This window comes from Esox lucius, chromosome 23 (genome assembly GCF_011004845.1).
Source record: "Esox lucius isolate fEsoLuc1 chromosome 23, fEsoLuc1.pri, whole genome shotgun sequence".
Lineage (NCBI taxonomy): Eukaryota > Metazoa > Chordata > Actinopteri > Esociformes > Esocidae > Esox > Esox lucius.
The window spans coordinates 15,053,192-15,078,345 of record NC_047591.1 but is presented as its reverse complement, the minus strand read 5'-3'; the positions used below and the strand labels follow the sequence as shown (position 1 = coordinate 15,078,345).

The following is a 25,154-nucleotide window of genomic DNA, read 5'->3' as shown; positions in this document are numbered from 1 at the left end:
TCTGGCCTTGAGGGAATCCATGCCACCATATACCTTAGCAGGGTTGACGGCTACACAGCCCGGCAATGTCACGTCTTCACAGTGGGTATCAGATTCTTTTCTGCCTGACCGTGTCTCCTTTTAAGCCAAGCGCACTTCTGGCGTTGGTTGCCAAAAAGCTCAGTTTTAGAGTAATTGTACCACAGAACCGGATTCCAATCAAATATCCAATGATTTATAACAAATGTGTAGCTAACTCATTAATGCCAGTGGCGGATATTTGAAGATCAACAGGAATGACAACAGGATGTCATGGATGACCACTTAAGACTTCCCAAAGACTCAGATATAAAATAATAAATCTTAATTGCTATATGCATCAAAAACAAAACTCTAAATACGATTTTCTCGGGGTCTCAATGGCTGTGGGGCATTTTTGAATAAAAAAAAAATTATTGAGATTTGTTGTAGTGTAATTGAGTGAAGTATTTTCATTCAATTACACTACATCACATTCATATAATTTCTCAATGAATTTTTTTAATTCATATTTACCTAGCGGTTATAAAATTACACTACATTACAGAAATACATGAAGTGTACAGATACGTTTGACGGAATAAGCAGGTGCATTGGTCTGATAGCAGCTTGGTTAGTTTGTATTTGCAGGAGGGAGGTGTAATGGAAGTGTCAAATGTAATAGTCTTTGCAATTCATTCCAGTCACTCGAGGCGGAAGAATGGAGATATTGACAGCCAAAGTGTAGGTTTAATGAGTGACCAATGCACATGATCTATCGAAAAACATGTTACAATTGGGATAGCAGATGTTGAGGTGTGGGCTGAGGTAGAGGATGGATTTGCCTAAATAGGACAAATAAGTTTATACCAGTTATTCAGGCAACTTAGCAAGGACCAAATAATCCTGTCACAGTGAGGAGTGTGTGTGTGAGAGTGAGAGTGAGAGTGAGAGTGAGTGTGAGTGTGAGAGTGAGAGTGAGAGTGAGAGTGAGAGTGAGAGTGAGAGTGAGAGTGAGTGTGAGAGTGAGAGTGAGTGTGTGAGAGTGAGAGTGAGAGTGAGAGTGAGAGTGAGAGAGAGATCTGTAACGGTATCTTGGCTACCTGAAACAGGGCATCTTGGCTACCTACCTTGGCAAAGCATTCAATTCATCCTTATGGAACGACCCCTGACCCCTGTGCAAAATATGAAAGCTTGGGAGTTGAGACTATTGCTTATAATATGTCACCTGGAAACTAGTCTTGAAGGAGTTGCTGAAGTAGCTTGCCTGTATCTTTATCTAAGGCCAAGTTATGGCCAAAAATCTATAAAGTTATCGTCAAAATCGCCATACAATTTTTACTGTTTGTGACTGCACTAAACATGCAACCATACCAAAATAACAATAGGTAACAGTTTGGAACTTTTAATTTGTCAACTACACAGTTGTATCTATAGGTTGTAACAAGATGAGACAATTTTACAGTGGAATTGTTCAATTATTAATCCTGCAATTAACCTTTTTAAATGCACAATTTATCCTTACGGAACGACCCCTGACCTCTTTGAAAAATATGAAAGCTTAACAATTGAGACTGGTGCTTTGGATATGTCAACTGGGGGCTAAGTCTGAAGGAGTAGCTGAAGTAGCTTGCCTGTATCTTTACCAAAAAATGTTGGTCCATCTGATAGGGCCTCTGTGCTACCTACAACTTATAGTTTGAAATGATCATAAATCCCAAAATAAATGACATAACATTCTAAAACTGCCTGCAACTAACAGGAGAGTTCTAAGGAACATGCTGGCAAAGTTAGAAATGTCTGACAGCATCAGGTCATGAACATTTCTTATCCACCTTTGCAAATTGTCTTCGAACATCAGATGGATATACAATCATGCAATCTACCAAGATTATTTCCCCCCGTTTGAGACAAAAACAAAATTACCATGGAGAGAATGAGAGAGAACAATCTTATTACTAGCTTCCTAGTTATGATCCCTCAATGACTGAAAAAAAACTAAAATTCTCTTTTTTTAGGTATTGCTATAAGAGGGCCTCTAGGCTACCTGTCTCCAGTGTTTTCGTAATTAAATGTAACATTTTACAGATTATAACAAAAATTACTGTTTGTAGCATTGAAAATGGAAGATGGCAGTGATCGCCATGTGTTAATTTATGAAAAAAATATAAGAAGAGAGACATGGTAACCTAGAGGCCCTTCAATACTTCGAGAGAGAGAGACAGACATAGTGAGAGAAAGACAGACATAGTGAGAGAAAGACCGACATGGTGAGAGAAAGACCGACATGGTGAGAGAGAGCTAAGTCAGACAACGCGAGGCAGCAAGAGACGAGAGAGAAGACAAATGTTAACGTAACTTAATTATATAATGATATACACTGCAGACACACATGCGTGTGAACAAACACAGAAATACCACAGGGTCCACACTCACACACACACTTTGGATGTGTCCTATTGATCTGACCTACAAACAATACATTTAGCAAGCCAATGGATGGACTGCGTGGTTGTTAGGCTGAAAGACCGTACGTCACTCCACAGGCCTCCTTCAAACAGAAGCATCGTGCATTAAAGCCTATTACACCACCGCAAAGCTCCCCCTTCAAAGCTAATGACTCCATTACCCAATAGGCCTTGGTGTGTGTTTGTGTGTGTGCGCGTGTGCTAGCGGTGAGAGCTTATGGCTTGTATATACAGGAGTATGATGGGCCAGGGATAACGGTGTCATGATACACAGTATGAAGAGTCCACTTGTGTTGGGCAAACTGATCTAATGCCCCCCCCCCTCCCTTAACACACATTCACACACCAACAGCCAGATAAACAAATTCACACCCGAGCGTAGCTCAACGTAGTGAGAATGGAATCCACAGGGCTACAAAACACACACACACACACACACACACACACTTTTATTGAAAAAAATACAGCGTCTGACCATTCCTAACATTTTTCTCTCTCTTACACAGACTGACAGAGTGACAGAGTGACTCACACACAGTGCAGGGCCCATAAAGCTGTGTGGACAAGGCTTGTCTTGGTTGATTAAATGAGTCTGGGGCCTCACACACATTAGGTTATAGGTCAGCTCTGTGTATGAGGCTTATGTGACAGCTAAAGCGCTAACATGCTGCCTGGTCTTGTGGTTGTGTTTATGCCCCAAGGAATGCTACACAAACAGGCTAACTTTAGCCTCTCACTTCTCACTGACAGACAAAGGACCTTTTCAGTCCCTCTCTCAAACTCCCCTCGCCACCCCAACCATTCACCCCTTGATAAGACCTAACACTTTAGTCTGGCATTCCTCAAATAGTGAACTGCAGGTCACAGGTTAACGCTTTCATTCTCCTCCACTCAACCATTTCATATCAGCTGCTCAGAAAGCAGTTCTACTCCCACTCAACCAGGAAGAGAGGTCCTTACAGTCCAGCCAAGCCATCTCTGTATGTCCACCAGTACACGTGACCCATTATTCACCGTGCAGCGGCAGCTCATGGAACATACATGGCCAGTCAAACAGGGGAGCAGAGCACACAACTGTGACCTACTTCCTGCGCAATAAACATTTTCATGTGTACATGCCAATATACTACAGCCACGGTGGTATGTACTACTGTGCAATGATCTGTGGAGGGAATACCGTGCCATCGGGGAGTACTAAGAAAGTATTCAGAAATTATAACCGCAATTTTTTTGCCATTAACCTACACACAACACCCCATATTGAAAAAGGGAAAACAAGTTCAGAAATGGGTACCAATTTATTGAATACAAAAATATTTCCTAAGTATTTCTGACCCTTTGTATTCCGACCTATCTGTGATAGTTGCGCCATTGGTAACTATCACAGCCTTGAATCTTCTTGGGGATGCTTCAACCAGCTTTGCACACCTGGATTTGGGCAGTCTCTCCCAATCTTCCTGGTAAATCCACTCAAGCTTTGTCAGATCGAACTGCGCTCTTCAGGTCCCCCCACAGATGTTCAACAGGGCTCAAGTCAAGGCTTTGGCTGGGCCACTCAAGGACATTTAAAGCCACTACAGTGTCTTGGCTGTGTGCTCCAGATCACGGTTTCTGCTGAGAAGCATCCCCATAGCATAATGCTCCACCACCATGCTTCACCATTGGGATGGTATTAGCCAGGTGATGAGTGGTACGTCGTTTTCGCCAGTTGTAGAGATTGGTGTTCAGGTCTAATAGCCTGATTTTGGTCTCATCGAACCAGAGAATATTTTTCCAAATCCTCTCAGAGTCCTTTACACAGCATATACAATGTCTTTCACTCAGGAGTGGCTTCTGTCTAGACTCTCTTATCAGAAATGCCAGATTGATGAAGTGCAGAGACGCTTTTCCTTCAGAGAAACTCTACAGAGAAACTCTGAAGCTCTATTAACATGGCCATTGGGGTTTTGTTCACTTCTCAGACCAAGGCCCTTCTTTCCCAGTTACTTGGTTTAGCTGGATGACCAGCTATAGGAAGGGTCTTGGTGGTTCCAAACTTCTTATATTTCACAATGGAGCCCACTGTGCTACTGGGAACTATATCCATTTACTCTTACCTTCCCCAAATCTATGCATCGAAACAAGTTCATCTTCAACAAATAGGTCAACAAATAGGTCAACAGAGAGGTCCTTGGACTAAATGGCTTGGTTTGTGTTCGGAAAAGCATTGTCAAGTGCGGGACTTTCTAAATCATGTCCAATCAATTGAATTTGAGCTCCAACGGAGACAGGGACATCAAGAATGATGCAAGAGTCATCATGAATGAATACTTACCATTTCAGTTTTCAATAAATGTCCACACGTTTCTAAAAACACATGCCTTGCATCGTCATTATGGGGTATTGTGTGGAGACTGACGGTAACAACATGTGAATGCATTTATTTATTCATAAATTCGTTCTATAAAACAACAAAATGTAGAGAGAGAAGCGGTCTGAAAATGTTCCAAATGCACTGCGTGTGAGGAGATATTTTATTACCAGTGGAAGTTCAGGGCTGGTCCATGTGGTTGGGAACCACAGGGGGGGGGCATGTTTTGTGTCCAGACCAGCACTCACACACCACATGGATTTATTGGACTGTTCATCAAGCCTGTGGTTGCATAGAGTAGGTCAGCCCTATCAGCACTGGGATGGAGCAAGAGCCGGTTCTGCCCAAAGTTACTCAAGGCCAGGAATGAACGCTGTGGTTCTAAAGAGAACAACAAGGCGGGTCTGTCTGTCTTTCGACTGTGTTCAGTAGTATCTAGGCAGCCATTATCCAGAACAGAATACATCTTTATTTTCGTTTCTCTCCCTTTCTCCATTTCTGCCTATCTTTCTGTCTTTTTTCCTCAGACTGACTGGTCCCAGTGTGTTCTCACAGACCGGCTTCTTGGCCTATCTCAATGGAAAATCTTACTGTGCATTGACACATTCACATACCCCAACACACACACACACACACTTCCACTCTATATTAGGGCTCTGAATCAGCTACAAAACATCTCTCTGTCCACGTGCACACAAACATATACAAACCCTAGCCCCACGTCTTCTCAAAGTCTGGTTCGATCTCCTAAAGAGCTAGAACATGAAGGACTTCTTATCTCCAGGAATCACCTAATTGGGCAGATCAATAAGATGTGACAGTTAAACCACAACGCCAATAGCATCATAGCCTTGAGGGGGGATTAACGTCTAAACCAGGTGTGGCAACAGTTTCTATTGGTTTTCTAATGCAATCCTGATAGGAATAGGAGAATAGCAATTTTACCAACAGAAATAGCACAAGACACAACTTCAATAATTCCCATCTCAGATGTTTCTGACGGATATGCCTGGCATGAGGAATTAAGCTAATTAACTGATAAGATACACATTCAGGAACTAAAGTATCCAACATCAACTTCGGCCAAATCCTCTTAATAACGATTAGGATGAGAGGCATCCCAATAAATGATGACATGCTACCCATGGATCCAACACACCCTCCTCCAATTAGCAGCAGATCAGCTTGGTGGGGGGTCCATAGGCCGCTTTTCACAATATCATTGGATACTTCTCAGAGATAGGTTATAATAAATACAGCACCGTTCATCGCCCCATCCCTTTCATCTCTTATTTTTACGCTGCTGTGAAATCCTGATTGTTCTACTCAGTGGCAATCAAGCGCCAGCCAGGTCGGCAAACATTTACCCATCACGCAATCAGGCATGAGAACACATTTGTAATATAATTGAAATTGCAGCGGGCGGACGTGAGTGGTTTGTGTGTGCCTTCTTGGCCTTCCGACCTCTGTTGACTGGGTCAGCTCTTTTCACAGGGGTCAAGACAGGAAAACCCGCTAGCAGACTGACGGAACAGCAGTGAGAATAGAGCACATGACGAGATGTGAGGGAGAAAGCGGAGACCGCCAGAACAACAGACCGTAAAAGGCAGCACAAAATGAGGAGGTATGATAAGCCTGGCATTTACCTCACAACCATTTTCCCCACGTCCTTCCAGCTATATCGTGTAATTAGTAAATACTAATTAAAAAATACCCCAAATGGCTTCATATGCACCTTGATATTGCCTGCTGAAATTTAAACGAAACAGGGCCAGTGTAACATTAATACGTTATTTTTAAACAAGTATTTCTCATTTGGTTAACAATAGTATGCTTTGGAGTCCTTTTACACCAGGCAGACTGACAACTAAGGTACTCAAAGCAACAAACACGGTGGACTTCTTCCTTCTTGCACTGACTTTGCTGACAGTTACTTTATTCAGGAAGGCGTACCGTACTTGGAATGGCTAGGTTGGATAGTTGATTCACCTAGCAATCTTAATATGAATGGACTAACTGCAAGTTGCTTGTGTGTGTGTGTGTGTGTGTGTGTGTGTGTGTGTGTGTGTCAGTGTGTGTGAGAGGTCCTGGTCTATGTACGTGGTAAACTCCCAAAGATAATAAAACCTGAAAAGAAAGTCTCCACTAGGTTTTTCAGCAGGTCCCAACTAGGAGGAATGCAATTTTCATCTTAGGGAAAAATCAAGCATTTGTCATGATGTTAGAATTCATTTATTTTTTGTTACTTTCATTTTTACGAATAACCGTTTAGATTGAAGAGTAGAGTTTTGGATTAGGACTAGTATATGTTTAGGTACTTGAGGTTATTGAGGTTTATTAAGATTGAGGTTAAGTTTATTCAGGTCATTGGTTAATTTTATTCAGGTCATTGGTTAAGTTTATTTAGATTACTGAGGTTAAGGTTAGGGTAGGTTTTAGGGCTAGGGCTATGGATTTCTGGGTCAGGATTAGATTTCAGGTCTGTAAAAACTGTGTAAAAACATCCACAGTTTCAACTCCACTTTCACCATTTCATTTCCTTTCACTCTATTCCCAGCATGGTCACTCTGACTAGCACCCTGGAGCAACCAGTCATAGAGTGATATAAATGTCCTGGGAAACTGTCAGAATGGAGTCCTCCATTACGGATCAATACAAGGCGAGGCTGAGGAGAAAAGACACCATCACTTCACCATTGCCATCAGAGCAGTAGAATGCGGAGTTGCCCAGGGTGATTGTGTATCTGCCCACTGAGTAGTTTCCCTGAATCATTTGGACACAGATACTTCCATACACAAACACACCTCTGACAAGATGTATGGCTACAGTTAAGCAATAGCATACTGATACGGTCTCTCTCACACATACACACACGCACGCACGCACACCATGGAAAAAGATGCTTATTTACAGACAGAGATAGAGAAGTGAGGGAAGAGATGCAGTCCGTACAAGAGACATGACTGCCTCTGTACTATGCATCAGGCAGTTAGCTGTTAATTAGGTCACAAACTTTGTCTAATGACACACTCACTGGCTTGCCCTCAAAGCAATATGGATGAGATGCAACACAACGCAACGCAACACACACACACACACACACACCTAAAGTGCTGATGTGAATAGAGTGCAGGTTGAGTTCATGATAATGTATTTTGATGGTGTTTAATGGAAGGGACAGGGATTGACATGGTAGTCCCATCGATTTAGGTCAACATTATTCAAAGCACAGTGTTTCAATAGATTGGTGAGGCCTGCATGATTATGTATTTCAGCACCCACACCTTCCAGTGCATATCGTACAATAGCTCGGTCTCCAATGTCACTTCTCCCCTACTGATGTCCATGGCCTATATTAACCAAGACGCAGCACACCGTTTTTGAAGCAGACTGACTGGTCCCAGTGTGAAACACACCTTTTGCTGTTAGAATCTTGTGAGGAATGTTACTGTTGAACCCAACCCTAACGGTTCTGTGATTGGTTGATTAGTTGAAGGAAGGTGCGTGCATGCGCCTCTGGGGAGTAAATCAAGTGTTTGATAAATAACTGCCTTGAGACCACAACTAGCCTACTGTTACAGTGAAATAACTGAACAATTCAATTAATGCAATCATTTATTTAACAGGAATTCAATTGACTTGTTTAAGAACTAAGCACACCCCTAGCTTCAATGTCTTGTGCTGGTCCTTTTGGAAATATCTTCATGTTGACACGCGTTTCATTAGCTTTCGTCTCTTAAATTGCCTTTGACAAACGGTTGCACTCTCCCTATAGAACATCTTATACATTTTGTCCATCTCAGCATTTAAGATCTAATTTCTATAGGACTGGACTCATCTATTCCATAACCCTAAATATCTCATTTTTTTGCCATTTTGTTGGGAAATTTGTCACAGGTTTTTTTGAAAATTGTCCAGTGGCCACACCGTTTTGGTTTAGCGTCATACACACAAGTTTCACAAGCATCTCAACACTACACATCCAAATCTCCTCCAGTGTTATCTGGTTCCATGTGTGTTCCCCCGGTTCACTCATCCATGGCAAGCTGGCCAGACCCTGAGGCACCAGAGGCTCCTCTGTTCAATTAAACTGTATAAATGCACTGTCATGTTTTGTCATTTGTGAAATCAGGACACCTATTTGTGAAGCGTTGAAAAAAAGAGGTCAGAAATAAATGTTAGTATATGTAAACGAGAAATGACATCATCAGAAGAGTGTTGGGGTCTGATGACTACTGCCACCATACGAGGGCGGGTGGGGTGGGGTGGGGGGAGACGAGAGAGAACGAGAGAGAGAGAGGGGAGAGGTCAGACCAAAACACTGTAAATAGCGAGGGAGAAGCAGACAAAAAGGATAGAAAAAGCCATGTTTGTTTATCAGCGCTCCAGTTCTCTCCAGTCTTATTAGTTTACCCTTAGTGAATATAAATTGTGCTCTCCAAGAATCATCTCAATTTGGTCAAACACTGGAGTATTCTGGCCTGCCCATCCTTTGTGTGTTTGTGTCTAAGTGCCTGTCTGTGTACATGAGTGAGTTCCAGTCTCCCTCTGTAGAACTCCGGTTATGGACCTCCCCTTCCCTCTAATCTCCAAGGCCTTATGGAGCTCAATTCACTGACAGATTTATTCCCGCCTCCCAGAGAGAGATAAGGTTGCTGGGGGAAACAGTGCTGTGATTGACAGGTGGACCCAACCAGGAAGTCCTAGTCAGCTTCAAGGAACACGCAAACAAGCCAATTACATGGATGCAGGTGGTAGAAAGACACAGTCTGAAAAACTAACTCAGCACAGTCCTGGGGTCCCTGGTTTTGTTCCAACCAGGCATTACATTAAATTACCTGATTTAGCTTATCAAGGTCTTGATTGTTTATTAGGTGAATCAAGCTTGTTAGTGCTGGGCTGGAACAAAACTTTGCAAGTTACACACTGGCAATAGTGGAAGTGTGTCGATAGGATTTTGTAGGACACAGCAATACCTTCACCTTGCCCTCAGACAGACTGTGGAAGGAGAGCAAAACACTTGACAATGTTCTTTGACAAAAAAAATATAAAATTAGAATTAATTCAAATAAATGCTATGGGATATTGACTGAATTATAGCACAGTATTTTCTGGAACAGGCAAATAATACATTTCTAAGATCATGATGGAAATTCAGGTATTACATTTTTAAATGCTTTAATTTTGTCTTCTAAAATAATTGTGTGTCACATTTGAATACTGTACATTCACTTTTTAAATGAATATAAAAAGGGTGGAACAGAAGTGCTCATCTGCTCTGCCTAGTCTGATTCAAACGCATCCACACCCCACAAACCCTTCATTAAATGTTACTGTAACATTCTCTTTCATAATGAAGAGGACGTTTTTTTTTTTTTACCTCGCTAGCTTACATCTTCAAAAACAAATGGTAAGTTCAAGAGCGGGAAAGAATTGGCAGAGATAAAGGAAAGAAAAAACTCCTGTGAGATTTTAATTTGTCACTCCAGTCACATGTCCACCCCATTGAAATGGCCGAGCGCCTCCAAAAATACAGTTCTTTGTCTAAAGTTAACCTCAGCCTGTCTCAGACATATCAACACCAAACACTAAAAATGAGAACCAGGTGGGCAGCAGTTTGTTGGGGGAACAGGATGCACGGCTCTCTGTTTCAATAAACTAAAATTAGTTGTCTCTTTTATTTTGTCTTTCTAATCCAATGATTGGTTTGCAAGGTGGACCTTTCCAGCAGGAAAGACATTTGGTATATGGATGGTTATGTTACCAGAGTGTTTTGCTAATACAGTTATCCATGGGAGTGAGTCAGAGCATGCTAATACAGAAACTCATAGAAGAGTCAGAGCATGTTATACTAAAACATATGGAAGAGTGCCTCGGAACATGCTGTACAGCAACCTATGGAAAAGAGTCAGAGCATGCTAATTCAGAAACCCTGCTCCTGGACGCCCCCCTGCCCTGCATGTTTTAGATCTCTCCCTGCCCTAACATATCTGATGTAGCTCATGAAGGACTTGATAATGAGCTGATCATTTGAATCAGGTGTGACAGAGCAGGGAGAGATCTAAAACATGCAGGGCAGGGGGGCGTCCAAGAGCAGGGTTGAGAAACACTGTCGTAGAGAGTCAAAACACGCTACGCAGAAACCAAGGGAAGCGAGAGTCACACGCATCCACACGCACACACTAAATGGAGAGCGAATGACTGAACTGTCAAGGCGATTTTGTATGCTTGTTAACATCATGGGCAGACGTAAAAATCACAGCTGAAAGCCATGGAAAAATATTGATCCAGTAGTGTGTATGTTCTACTGAGCCAGTCAGACAGCTAACGCTAGCCAGCCCAGGAAAATGCCAGCCCTGGAAAAATCCCTAAAGGGAAGAGGATTGACAAAAACACAAAACACACTTAGAGACACAGGCTCTTAAACAGATATAGAACGACACAACTCAAAAGGAGCCATATTAATGTTGGATACGCAACATTTTAGAGAGTGATCGGACAAGATCAAAAGGGAGAGAATAAAGGTGCAGCAGGAGACAGAGTAGCAATGTAGTTCAGCAGGAGTGTGTGTGTGTGTGTGTGTGTGTGTACTCCGTTGACTTCCCATGGTTATTTTGAACGGGGAAAGACACTGGATGGAGGAAGACGAGAGGGGTGGGGTCTCCCCGTCTAGAGTTCACAGACTGAATGCTGTATAATGCACATGTGGACACACACACACACACACACACACACACACACACACACACACACACACACACACACACACACACACACACACACACACACACACACACACACACACACACACACACACACACACACACACACACACACACACACACACACACACACACACACACACACACACACACACACACACACACACACACGTAATTACACTGCAGGTCAAAAACACAGGTCTATGGTTTCCATAGGAATTCCTCACATGACAGAGACTTCAACTTCCTGTGTGCGCCACACAAAGAAATGTTTCACTGACATTCGTAGCACTAAATAAGTTCAACAAAACTGCCTCTATTGATATGAAGGTACCTATAACTTCCAATCCAAAGGTGATTGGCTGCTGCTACAACACCCTATCTGGCATACTTGCCAGATTGCTTGCTCCCACTGAGCTTTTATCTGAATTTTTGCTTATTGCTATGAGCTATAAAATTGTGTGTTTTACACTGTCGAACATTTGTGTGTGTGTGTGTGTGTGTGTGTGTGTGTGTGTGTGTGTGTGTTAGTTAGAGGTCATATGAAGCCAGGAAAGAGTATTAGGGTGCAAACTGTTCAGGTGTCGTTCTCTGAGAACATTTACTGTCTTTAGAACTATACAGAGAGAAGGAGAGGAAAAGAGACAGGAGGAGTGAGACACACATACAGAAGGAGGTGTAAGGAGAGAGACAGACACACAGGAGGAGGAGGTGTAAGGAGAGAGACAAGGAGGGAGAGATAGAAACCCCAGTGACAGCTATAGAGAATGGAGAACAGGGGTGAGGAAAGGGAGAATGAGAAGAAGAGGTATAAGGAGAGGAGGTGAAGTAGAGGACATCAAGAGGACGGAGGGGGAGAGAGCAAGGAGGTGTGAGGGACAGACAGAGACAGAATGTAGAGGTAATTATCTTGAGAAACACCAATGAAGCAGGCAATGAAAAGGACACCTCACTCTGGCCCTGTCATCAGAGTCGGTGTAAATCACACACAGTCAGCAAAACAACCAGCCAGACACAGACAGACAGACTCCAGAGGGACCTGTCATAAACCATTAGAGATATTAGTCCTGACTGGCAGTGGCCTGTGTCCTGGTCCCTCTCAATTCTAATCTCATTGCTTCAGGAGAAGGGGAAAAAAAAACATTAAAAACCTACAATACACAGTCAGTGGGCAGTTCATTAAATGCGCCACCCCTTCCATGAAAATGGATGCCGTCAGTGTCACATGACTGAAGGTTGCCATGCAGCACAGGCAGACAGACATTGAGGCATTCAGTAACTGTTTGATTAAATGGATGAACCGGCAAAATGAGTGACCCAAGCGATTTCGAGTGCGGTCTTATTGTCGGTGCGAGGCACCGAATCACACCAGGTCCCACTCCTATCAGCTAAAAACAACATGCAGTTCCACTGAGCACGCCAACACGAACACCGGGCAACAGATTAGGAAAAAATTTGCCCTGCGCCGACCAGCGCCAATGACATTCTGGAGGTAAAGGTCAAATGAGACCACTGCCAATCCACAGCACTCGGCATTATCCCCCTAAAGGGTACGCATCAGGCAAGTCTTTGACCACTTGAGTAATGTAGTCTAATTTGTCAGGCTCCATCTCAGGTTCTGCTGAGGTACAGGTACAGCGCAGCCTCTCCTCCACAGAGTCAGGCATTCCTCGGTCTACCCTTATCCAATGGCAAGGCTATGCTCAGTAGGCCCGCACTTCGTCAACGTTTATCAAAGGTTTTGATCAGCAACACAGATTCACCTCTACGTGGATTTGAAGATTGAAGATCAGGGTGTGTTTCCGCTGATCCACCACCTACGACCACAAAAGCCCACCCCAGAACGGTGGCGCACACATTTTAAATGACGAGCGGAAACGTTTCACGGCCAAAACACTTCCAAATACAGTCCATGATAATCTTGTTTTTATGCCCGTAGTGACTTTTTACAAAAATAGGAAAAGCTCTTTCAAAATAACAATTAGTGTTGCCTTCTTCATATCAGGTGTTATCTGCCAACCCACTGTTTCCCTGAGCAGGTATTGACGGAATAGTCACACACTGTTCGCACAGAAAGGGATGCTGACACATTTCAATATCTCACATTCTGCAGTTAAATCACACTTCGAGAGGGCGATGGGGAAAAGGGAAAGAGAGAACATGCTGTACCCTAGTCATTCTGGATGGGCTTGGTGAGATAAAATCTATCCAGCTGCTGGAGGCCAGGAGAGACTGGCATGATGTGATATGATGAGGATGAAGACCGATGCAGTCACATATTGTGATATTGTTTCGGGGATATATCATAAATGTTACCTTTTGCCTTCTTGTGTACCTACAACAAAAATGTCTCCATCTTTTTAAACAGGGTTTCAAATTGGTTTTGAAAAATGTTTACATACAAATTAACTACATTTCTCATGGCTTTTCCTTGACGTTTGGCGAAAGACACTTGATGAGCAATGTGTTCAGAACATAGGATCACAAAGTCACAGTATCACATCACAATACATATAGAATGGCAGAAATCGTGAGGATTTTGAAGCAAGCCATCAGCAAGTGTGGAAATAATATTGTATTGTGAGGCCTAAAGGATCAGAGAAGAGTAGGTGAAAGAGAGAGCAGAAATACATAGACTTCATAAAAAGCTAGGTTGAATTTAAATGTCAGCGATAGAAAGGCAGATCAAAGGAGAATGACAAGAAAAAAGGAGATAGAAAGAGGTGGTACAGAGAGAAAAGAGAGAAATGGGAAAGGGAAGAGAAAACAGAGAGGGAGAGAGGGAGGGGGGTCTGGCTTGAGGCCCAGAGTAGAAAATCCATCCCTCCCTGTTATCAGGCTCATAATTGGTTCCCCCCCACCCCTAGGTTTTCCTCCACACAGGCCGGCCTGTGCTGTCTCCCCATCTCTCCCTCTCACTCACCCGGAGCAAAGCATTGGCTCCACAGTCCAAGTCCTACTACACCATACACAAAGGGAGAAGGCTGTGGTGACAGACAGGAAGACCAGACAAAGGGGAGGAGCAACTGACTGGCAGACATACTGACAAAGCAACCGAGATATTTCCAGCTAAGCTATGGTTAGAGATTAAGCATACCGTTTGCCTTCATGTCTCCCACATACAGAGAGCGAGAGAAGAGGGAGACAAAGAAAACATCTTTATCGTTTTGAAACTTTTGTGTGTGTGTGTGTGTACTGAACACTTCCGATGTCTTTTCACTTGCATTGGCATGTAAACAAAATGTTCCTATGCCAATAAATCCCTTTTGAATTGAAACACATTGGGATATGGAGTTGAGGAATGAAAAATGCAGGTACAAGACCTTAGATAGGAGATGGAAAGGGTAAAGGTAAGCCAGAAAAGAGAAAAGCCTGTAGAGGGGAAACAGAAATGAATGAAGAGGAGAGACACTGGGAGAAAGTACACCAAGTAACTTTGTTGTCCTTCCTTCGATCTGTGAGATTGAGACACAATCCTGCTTCCTCCTTCCTGAGGTTCAAGCATACATATAACATGTAATATCCCATCTGAAAACAGGCCCTTCGCTGACAATGGCCCATTTGTGATTTCGGAGGATTTTCTCACTTACTTTAGACAGGTTACTCGTTGCTACATAAATCAGAAAGCCTTGTGAACAAAAGCTGTAATTCATAACCAGTTGCTTTTCCACCTAAATTCGTGTTCTTTGTGACACGAAAAAATGAGCTACACACAAGATGGATTAGAATTTATTTCTTCCAGTCAGGCCGTGGTGAATATTTTAGATCGTTTTTGAATATCTCAAATACCTCATTTGCCATGTATTCCAGCTCAGGTAGTGTAACCAATTGACCGTCCTGGTCATACAGAGACATACAAGCACAGTCCCAAACCTCACGCAGACAGATGGTGCTGATGGTAGTAAAGGGTTATTTTTTACACTGTGTGTCTCTCATTATTCTTGTATTTCAAAGTGTGTCTGAGTTTGTGTTTGGGAATTGGAGGACAATCTGTTGGTGTCAGCTCAGCCTGATGGGAAATATAGGATAGTAGGGGCAGTTATTCAGAGTAATTCACTTCCCGGTTTCTCTGTTCTGTCTCCCACAGCAATGAGTAATAGACGAATGAGAAATCAATTACCACGGGAATTAAGTTCGCATCCTAGTGCTGGTTGATTGAGCCCTATTTTTCACAACAGACACACACAAATGCACTTAGTTAAAATTAAGCTCCAGATTTTTTTTTTACCTTTATTTAACCACATAAGATTGAGAACCAATTGTCATTTCCCATGATGACCTGGCCAGTTTAGCCATGTGTCATTCATGACACAATGTGTGTTTGTGTTATGAACATTTGCTCTCTTCAATGCCTGACAGTAATTCAGAGGTCCCCTTCTTCAATTCCATTGTGTGTATGAGGCGTCTGTCTTGAAATTGCAAATGTCATCAGAGCTGATAATCTGCTCCTTTCTCCATTGTCACCACTTAAACTGTCACACATGGGTGCATACACATGAAAACATGTTCACACACACACACCTAATGTAGAAAGGAAAAATTACTATAGTTCGTATGAAAAGAAATTGCAGGCGTATTGAGGTTTCTAAACACAGTGCAATTCTAGGAAAGGTGGCAAGGGAAGGATGCTACAGAGCCTTACTGACACCGCTCCAAATTTCCCCTGATTAATCCAATCCAGTGTATTTCAGACCACCATTAAGGATTGGGAGAATTGCTGCTGTGAACATAGATGACCATTAGTGGCACATTTCAGAATGCTGGGAGACGATGAGGTGATGAGTTGCCTGTGTGTTTCTGTATGTGTCTAGTCAAAACAAAAAAGAATGAGTTGGACTGAAGAATCAAGGGAGACAAAAAGACGGCACAGGAGAACAGCAGGAGGAGAGAGACGGAGGGGGACAAAGAGAGACTGGATATCAGCAGGAGGAGAGAGACGGAGGTGGACAAAGAGAGACTGGAACTCAGCAGGAGGAGAGAGACGGAGGGTGACAAAGAGAGACTGGATCTCAGCAGGAGGAGCGAGACGGAGGGGGACAAAGAGAGACTGGATCTCAGCAGGAGGAGCGAGACGGAGGTGGACAAAGAGAGACTGGAACTCAGCAAGAGGAGAGAGACGGAGGTGGACAAAGAGAGACTGGATCTCAGCAAGAGGAGAGAACAGAACATCCAAAATCACTTTTATAAATAACAAACAGTGTCTAGAGTGCCCAATGGGGGGGGGAAGTAAATACCCTAAAAAAGGAACCTCAAGGATTTTCTGTGGGAGGAATTATGGATATTTGAAGCATTATGGATGTTACATGAAATAGAAATTTTAAGGGAATCTGAACAGCATAAGTCTGTGCCTTACGTCAAAACAATAATTGCCATTTTAAACAATAGGCTGGGATGAACAAAAAAAACATTCTGAAAGGTTTTTATTTTGTTACTATAATTATGTGCTTTAAAACCTGAAGCAGAATTACCTAACTCAGTGGAGACCTGGGGAACCTCCGGTGTCCAGATTTATTGAGAACAGATTTGGCAACTAAGGTTTCTCAACCACACTAACACAGCTTGCTCATTTGGAGTCTTATGTAAACATATACAGAGTAATTAGTTTATTCAAATAATTTTTCCTTTCTCAATTTTGTCATATATACACTCACCTAAAGGATTATTAGGAACACCTGTTCAGTTTCTCATTAATGCAATTATCTAATCAACCAATCACATGGCATGGCAGTTGCTTCAATGCATTTAGGGGTGTGGTCCTGGTCAAGACAATCTCCTGAACTCCAAACTGAATGTCAGAATGGGAAAGAAAGGTGATTTAAGCAATTTTGAGCGTGGCATGGTTGTTGGTGCCAGACAGGCCGGTCTGAGTATTTCACAATCTGCTCAGTTACTGGGATTCACACACACAACCATTTCTAGGGTTTACAAAGAATGGTGTGAAAAGGGAAAAACATCCAGTATGCGGCAGTCCTGTGGGTGAAAATGCCTTGTTGATGCTAGAGGTCAGAGGAGAATGGGCCGACTGATTCAAGCTGATAGAAGAGCAACTTTGACTGAAATAACCACTCGTTACAACCGAGGTATGCAGCAAAGCATGTGAAGCCACAACACGCACAACCTTGAGGCGGATGGGCTACAACAGCAGAAGACCCCACCGGGTACCACTCATCTCCACTACAAATAGGAAAAAGAGGCTACAATTTGCACGAGCTCACCAAAATTGGACAGTTGAAGACTGGAAGAATGTTGCCTGGTCTGATTTCTGTTGAGACATTCAGATGGTAGAGTCAGAATTAGGCGTAAACAGAATGAGAACAGGGATCCATCATGCTGTGCAGGCTGGTGGTGTAATGGTGTGGGGGATGTTTTCTTGGCACACTTTAGGCCCCTCAGTGCCAATTGGGCATCGTTTAAATGCCACAGCCTACCTGACCGTTGTTTCTGACCATGTCCATCCCTTTATGACCACCATGTACCCATCCTCTGATGGCTACTTCCAGCAGGATAATGCACCATGTCACAAAGCTCAAATCATTTCAAATTGGTTTCTTGAACATGACAATGAGTTCACTGTACTGAAATGGCCCCCACAGTCACCAGATCTCAACCCAATAGAGCATCTTTGGGATGTGGTGGAACGGGACCTTCGTGCCCTGGATGTGCATCCCACAAATCTCCATCAACTGCAAGATGCTATCCTATCAATATGGGCCAACATTTCTAAAGAATGCTTTCAGTACCTTGTTGAATCAATGCCACGTAGAATTAAGGCAGTTCTGAAGGCGAAAGGGGGTCAAACACAGTATTAGTATGGTGTTCCTAATAATCCTTTAGGTGAGTGTACACACACACACACACACACACACACACACACACACACACACACACACACACGGGCCTTGCGTCATCTCAGCAGGCATGAGAGGGTCGAGGACTGAGACTTGTGCATCTATTATTTGTCTCACATTGCCCGCACAACCAGGAAGCACTCACCTCTACATACATTCTGGAACTGAGGGCAATCTCTGGCCAACAACCAAGACGGAGCCTACAACAAGGTGCCAGTGGAGTATGATGAGACAAAGCAGCAACATACAACCTCCACCGCCGATGGTGCTCAGTCAATCTGCACCACCAAGCACAAACAACCTACAAGCCTTAAAAGGAGGTCAAGCTCTTCATACAGGACACAATGACCAATACCTAAGCGGTCACCTCGAACTGGGCCCGGGGTGCAATGGTAAACATAATCTAAAGGTTCAAGAACAGTGGCAGACGCACTTATACAAATGAAATCATGATAGTCAAAAAGAGCTAGATCTGTATCTGTACAAGAAACCCAATTTCTACCATGTCTACATAAACATCATCAAATTTTTCATCATTTGCCATGTTTTTAAATATTGTCTTCAGTGCACAGCGCACCCTTCCTTAGCAAAGATACTTGTCCTTCCTCATTTTTATATGAGATTTGCAAATACATTGGAAGAGATCTGAGACCATTCCACAGCACAGCATCTTTCCAGACCACATATGGACCCCCAAGGAAGACGTGGCCCTAGGGTGTATGTGTATCATGTCAGAGATTTCTGGGGCAGTAAGATTTGTTTCACACATAATTGGAACAGTTGTTACGCTCCAAACAACACACACTAGGAGGTCACAATGCGGATTCAAGGGCGTTGATCTGACATAACATTTCCTGGTGAAATGCATTAAGATACAGATTGAATAATGTATTTACTAACAGAATTGGGACAGTTGTATATAGACCAGACAGCATAAGTTAATGTTCCCGTATTCACTGATCACCATTTTGTTAAGGAGACAAGAACTACATTCCCTATTAATTCTGGAACTTGTTATTTTATGACTTGGCCAATACAGAGGGAGTTGATTCCAATACAAAATGCCAAATTGGCTTGTACGGGATTGCGTTGAGAGCTTGTGCTTTTTATGACACTAATGTATCATTGATAACATTAGTAATTAGTACATTAAGTAGTGGTAATGTGCAATGCCTATTTAAAAAAATATATATATTAAAACACCACAGGACACAGTTGAACTTCTAAAATAAGATGGAAAGTATGAAGAAGTGACAATTTACCAATCATTTTTGATTTTGAAAAACAGATCATAGAGAAATAAAAAACCTGCAGCTATCGGGCATAGAAATGTGCCCATGCCCAGGCAATTACATTCTACATGTACACTGATGTTCACACAGCAAAATGGAACAGCATCAATCCCATAGGCTCTCTTGAGTCAGGAGAATGGGAGAGTCTGTGTGTGTTTTCCCAAACACTTAATGAGACTAACATTCCTGACAGTTAACCCCTGACCCTTAACCCTGCTCAAGACTACTCCTCCACATCTCCTCATACACACTTTAGAAAGTGTCTGTAACGCCACTACAATGCATACACACACCAGAACTAGTTGTCCCACACTAGGTAGTTCAGTTAAAACACAGGCACATCTAGGCCAGCCCTACCAGGACAATGAGTTAATTGGTCCAATACTAGTCCTTAGATGCTGAAAGTTTAAAATAATAATAATAATAATAATAATAATAATAAGCCCAATATTTGGAATACTGGATACTGGAAAAAGCAATGATCTATATCTTCTGTGTGAAACAGCAGTGACAAACACCCAGGCGTGCGCATGCTGGGTTAGTGACCTGTTCAAGTGTCCATGACACACAGCAGAACCCATCAGAAGATAAACACAGAGGAGGTCGTCTCTGTCGCTCTGCACCAATTCAAACTCACAGACACAGAGAAAGAGAGGTGTGTCATCGATATCACCGTCTTAACTTCACTGTTTTCATAAGTATGGCCTACAGTCCCCACGGCCAAGCACAAAACCCACTACAGTAACAGAACACTAGAACAAAGACTAATAACATTGTGTCGACACATAACAAGGATTTGACTGCTATATGTAGTTCGTGTTCATTGCAGACCAAGAATGAGGGGTTGTATGTCTACGACAGCAGTTCGTTGCCCGTGGTGGACGTGCCGTTTCTCGGTGCACACCAGTGACGCACAGACCGTTATTTGCGTCGCCAAGCGATGTATAAAGGTGCATAACATGTTATTGCTTGATGCTAACCCCACTGACCACTGACCTCCTACAGATGGATTCCCCAGGTGTGCACGGACATCGCACGGCATGGATTTCAACTGGCTTTAATTTCAGCTTCAAACTATTGGATTTCATACATTCCCAGGACCTGTTCTGTATGCAAACAGCACCCTTTCTACCACAACCGTCTATGCGTACCACTGTTCTAATAGGAAGGATACACAGTTTCGCTCGTAGCACGTTACATAGTGGATATGTGGGGGGAAACTGACTCAAATGTACCCGGCTCAGCAAAAAATAGGTTCCTTGTCAACAAAGGCATGTGCGTGTTTACCAACCGACTTAAGGTTACCCTCAGTGAACCTGGTTAAAAACTGCTTTTTCCCCCCAGAGAGTCCCAATCCAATTAACAGGCCTAGAGTTCTATACAACAGGCTACCACCGTGGTCAGGAAAGAAATGCTATTTAGTAAGTTTATGTTTGGTGTCCACCTATGTTAACAAAACTACGGATTTCGACAAGTAAATATTATTTCACCAATATGGAGATCATTCTTAGACATTTGAATTTGAGGCTAAGAAACATGCAGCATAAACAAATAGTATCTGCTGGAGTACCAATTTCATGGGCCTTAGACAAAACTATTCATAGAAGTGTACTTAATCATTTAAATAGTTGAAAATAATGAATCTTTCAAGGCCGATTTTCCTTCTATCACATTCATAACTTACCACGTCACAATGACAAGCATTTTTCTCATCATATGGTGGTCATCATTGAAATTACATTAATAACGGCCTAGAGTCACAAGTCCCCCTGGCTCGTAATTTTCTCATCATTACTACAGTGCTTCTACACAACCATGACTACATACAGAAGAGTAACAATCAACATTAACCATGATCAGCTAGAATATCTGAAATATGATCCATGAACCGGACATTAGACCATCTAATATTGATTTTTCTGTGTGGGTGTTCACGTAATAGAGCACACCGTCTTTGTGCAACAGTCCTATACTGTTCATAAGAAAAAAAAGACCTTCCTTTGGACTCGCAGACCAAACATTTGAGAGCCTTGTGATTAGATTAAAATAGCCACAGACACTTTCAGGAGGCAGTGAATACGCCTGAAGCGGTGTACAAGACCTTGTACCAATAAAGACAACTTTTGAACAACACACACAAAAAACAACACAACCACACGCACTTTTCATGCTCCCGCTGATTCTTTCTGCCATAGTCAGACTTCGTGTTCCTTCGCTGGCAAGGTGAGCAGTCCAGCTCTCGCCCTGTTCAAATGCACCTGAACTATGCTGAAAGCATGGCTTCCCGGCCCGAGGCGATGTTTCTACACTGCTTTGATCTTATCACCTGTCGCAGTCTTCTCTTTACAGACTAGATAACAACTAGACTGTGAGGGTAGTGGTTACACGAGACAAACGTTTCAGTTTTACCAGTCTTCTAACATAGCTCCGCCTTATTAATGTAGAAATTAAGCAAATTACTAAATGAAGCTACACTGATGGAGTATTGCGCCCGTTGTTGAGGGGGATACATATTTTGTATAACTAACCAGATCATTCGCAACACAAAACAACAGTTGCTAGTTGGGAAGGTCGTGTGGAATACCCATTTTGGAGTTCAAAACAATGTTTCCTGACGTATGTTTCACGTGCACATATCCGTAATCAGGTGACAGTTCTGAATGAAGTTCATCAGTGTTTGGATCGCAGAGCAGTGCACAGGAAAGCACACCATTCAATTGGTTGATGATCCCACTACGTACGCACGGATGTCTATGTTTGAGTGTGAGAAACATACTCAGTTCTGTTTCAGTTCTGCAGCAGCATGTTTCCCAATTACGAAGTTGATTAGCTAGACAAACAAGTCTGAAATAGACGCGAGCAAAATAAATGAGGCACACCATGGAATGTTTGGCAGTGATTTGGAGGTGGAGTGGACACGTTGCATTGTATTCTTTCTCGGGCACTGCTCGTACTAGCTGATGCAAACATCTGCCAATTTCAGATACCATCCAAAATGGGACATATTCTGCTAAAACATGCAAAACCAACCGATCCAGGCACAACTACCATACTCTCCAAACGATATGAGTAGATGGAGATACATTTGCTAGGTTTAACATTCCAAAAGCTGGGCTATGAATGTCTGTTACACTACTGGTCAGTGCCGGTCACTTCTCCCAGGGACAAAGCCATGCGTCATTATACAGTCCGTGTAAAAGTGCTTAACAGTTTGACATCTGTCAAGATCCCGGTGTAAACAATGTTGCATACATCTGATGTGCCCAGCTCGTGTCTAACCTGCCATAAAGCGCCCTCATTGCAGGCAAAGTCAGTTCAGCATAGACTAGAAGGTTGAGTCGGCTTTCTACAATTCTCAGTAGGTCCTATTACACATAGTTTTGCACTTTTTGTAATGCTCTACTTTGGCGCAACAGCGCCTTTTTTGAAGACCATGCCAATATAGCAATAAGAGTAACCCCAGCTATAAACAGCATATGAGATGAAAAGGTGTTTTAACGTCGCCTACCTCAGTAGGTTGGGCAGAGGTATGGAACCGGAGCCTGTCCCCAGTATTCCCTTTTTTCCACTTAATAATTTCTCAACCAGGACCACATTCCCTGTCCGGGCCGCTTCTAGTAGTTCTTGCTCCTTCCCCATCCCGACCGAAGTTGTTATCACGGAATAATAATCCAAAATCAGTGTGTAGAAAGAGAATGACCGCGGTGGGGTTTCCCCCCTTCAATGTCTCTTGTGAAAAAACATCTTAAGATGTTCTTTTTACTGCATGTTGCAGTAAAGGTGTACCCTCGTTACGGTTAAGACCCACCGTATTGGTGCAAGGTTAAACGCGCAAGGCTAAGATGAATAGCGGTTCCATTGTCGAATCGAACGCAGGAATAAGGAACCATAAAGGCACATTTTGCATGGCTCCCCCCGCTGCAGCTGGCTAGAAGGAACGAACCGGTTGGCAAAACCGGACCGCCACTCGCTCTTTTCACTCTCTTCAGTTCTCTATCGGCTCGGCTTTTTCGTCCTCTTTTCTTTTTCTTTGTAGTCCAAACAGCAGTCCTTTCGTTGTCACTGCCTGCTCTTACTGTAGCATCTCTTTCTCACCGTTCTCCACTTACTTCAAACCGTACTCGCCAGTGTAACCTAATTGGTCTCCACAGCTGAACAGCGTTACAGTGTAGGGCCTACCTTTGGGCGTGGATTGCGGTGTAATAGCACCAACAGGAGGCGAAATGCTTTATTTGTCTGCTGAATATTTTTTTTCTTTTCAAAAATAGCTCGTATAGCAGTCATATTTATTAGTTACTGTATTGGGGAATTTGATATTTCAGTATTGGGCAAATTAATTATTGACTTAAAAAAATAATCCGGTTTATAACTATAAAAACGTAGGCCTACTGAATATCTTAGCATTTTTTGCCTATGCCACCTGTTTGTGTCATAACAACTAATAGTGGGCTGTATCTTTTTAATGGCTGATGTGTTGAGTTGGATGTGCTTGTCCAGGACACAAAAAACGTGTGCTATTGAAGATTCGCTGAATTGGGAACCACAGGACAGCCTTGGATTGAAGCACAACCCCTCAGTCAATCTACCCCTCCCTTGCCAGAATAATCGCCAACGGTGCCCTGCAGAGAATACACAATTATTGACAGGTTCATTGTCAGCTGATTGGGATTTAGGAATGATGTCACTAGAGCAATACGCCAGAAAAAAACAAGCGCGAGAGTGTGATGGGGAGGAATAGAGGCTGACCTCATATAGCCACTAAAAGTGAGGGTGTGCCAAACTTACTCTCTTCCGAACAGTAATCCTAAACCTAACCCTGTAATAGTAATCCTAAACCTAACCCTGTAACAGCTGCAGCCCCTTCAGTGTTGGACAGAGATACTATACCATTTGACTGAGCCTGTGGAGGAAAGCAAAGCTGATCTCATGAGGGAAATCTATTCCAGAGCTGAGCCCCGCATAGAATTTAGAGAAACTAGACTAACCTCAGCATAGTGCGCATTGAGCAAGACGAGACATTCAGAAATATACTTTTGAACATGCCTGTGACATCTACATTAACAAATCACATTGGCTCTGTTCCATGGCCTTTCCATTTGAAACATTCAATAACACTTATCTACCAACAGATGTCCAACTGACATCAAGTACATTGGGTGAAAAATATACAAAGGGCCTGAGGGCTCTGTCCCAGTTCATTCTTCCCCAGTTTAGCATTCTACTGGATGAAAAACGGTGACCATCATAGGGACGTTTGTGCTGCCTGTCGCAAATTAGATGAGGTCCGTTCTCCATAAGGTTCTTCAGTGCGCGAAACCATCTGCAGGGTGCACTGATAATACTGATCAGCCCCTGCTCCTGAGCCATTCAGGTATTTTTGACTGTTGTAAAACCCCCAAATACCAGAATGTTGTGGTTGAAAAAGTGGTAATTGCAGCCAAAAGCTTTCAAACTTGAATTTAATGGCTGTGTGGTAG

The 25,154-nt window shown here is 42.8% G+C and overlaps 1 protein-coding gene across 4 annotated transcripts in view; it reads right to left on the bottom strand.

Moving 5' to 3' along the window:
- Positions 1-23,868, bottom strand: part of anks1b (ankyrin repeat and sterile alpha motif domain containing 1B) — a 152,086-nt gene extending 128,218 nt beyond the window's left edge. For all 4 annotated transcript variants that reach the window (XM_029117186.2, XM_029117188.2, XM_029117189.2 and 1 more), the window contains exon 1: positions 23,186-23,868. In XM_029117186.2, the coding sequence (XP_028973019.2) occupies positions 23,186-23,316 (131 nt within the window). In that variant the 5' untranslated portion in view covers positions 23,317-23,868. The remainder of the gene's footprint in view (positions 1-23,185) is intronic.
- Between the last annotated feature and the right edge of the window lie 1,286 nt (positions 23,869-25,154).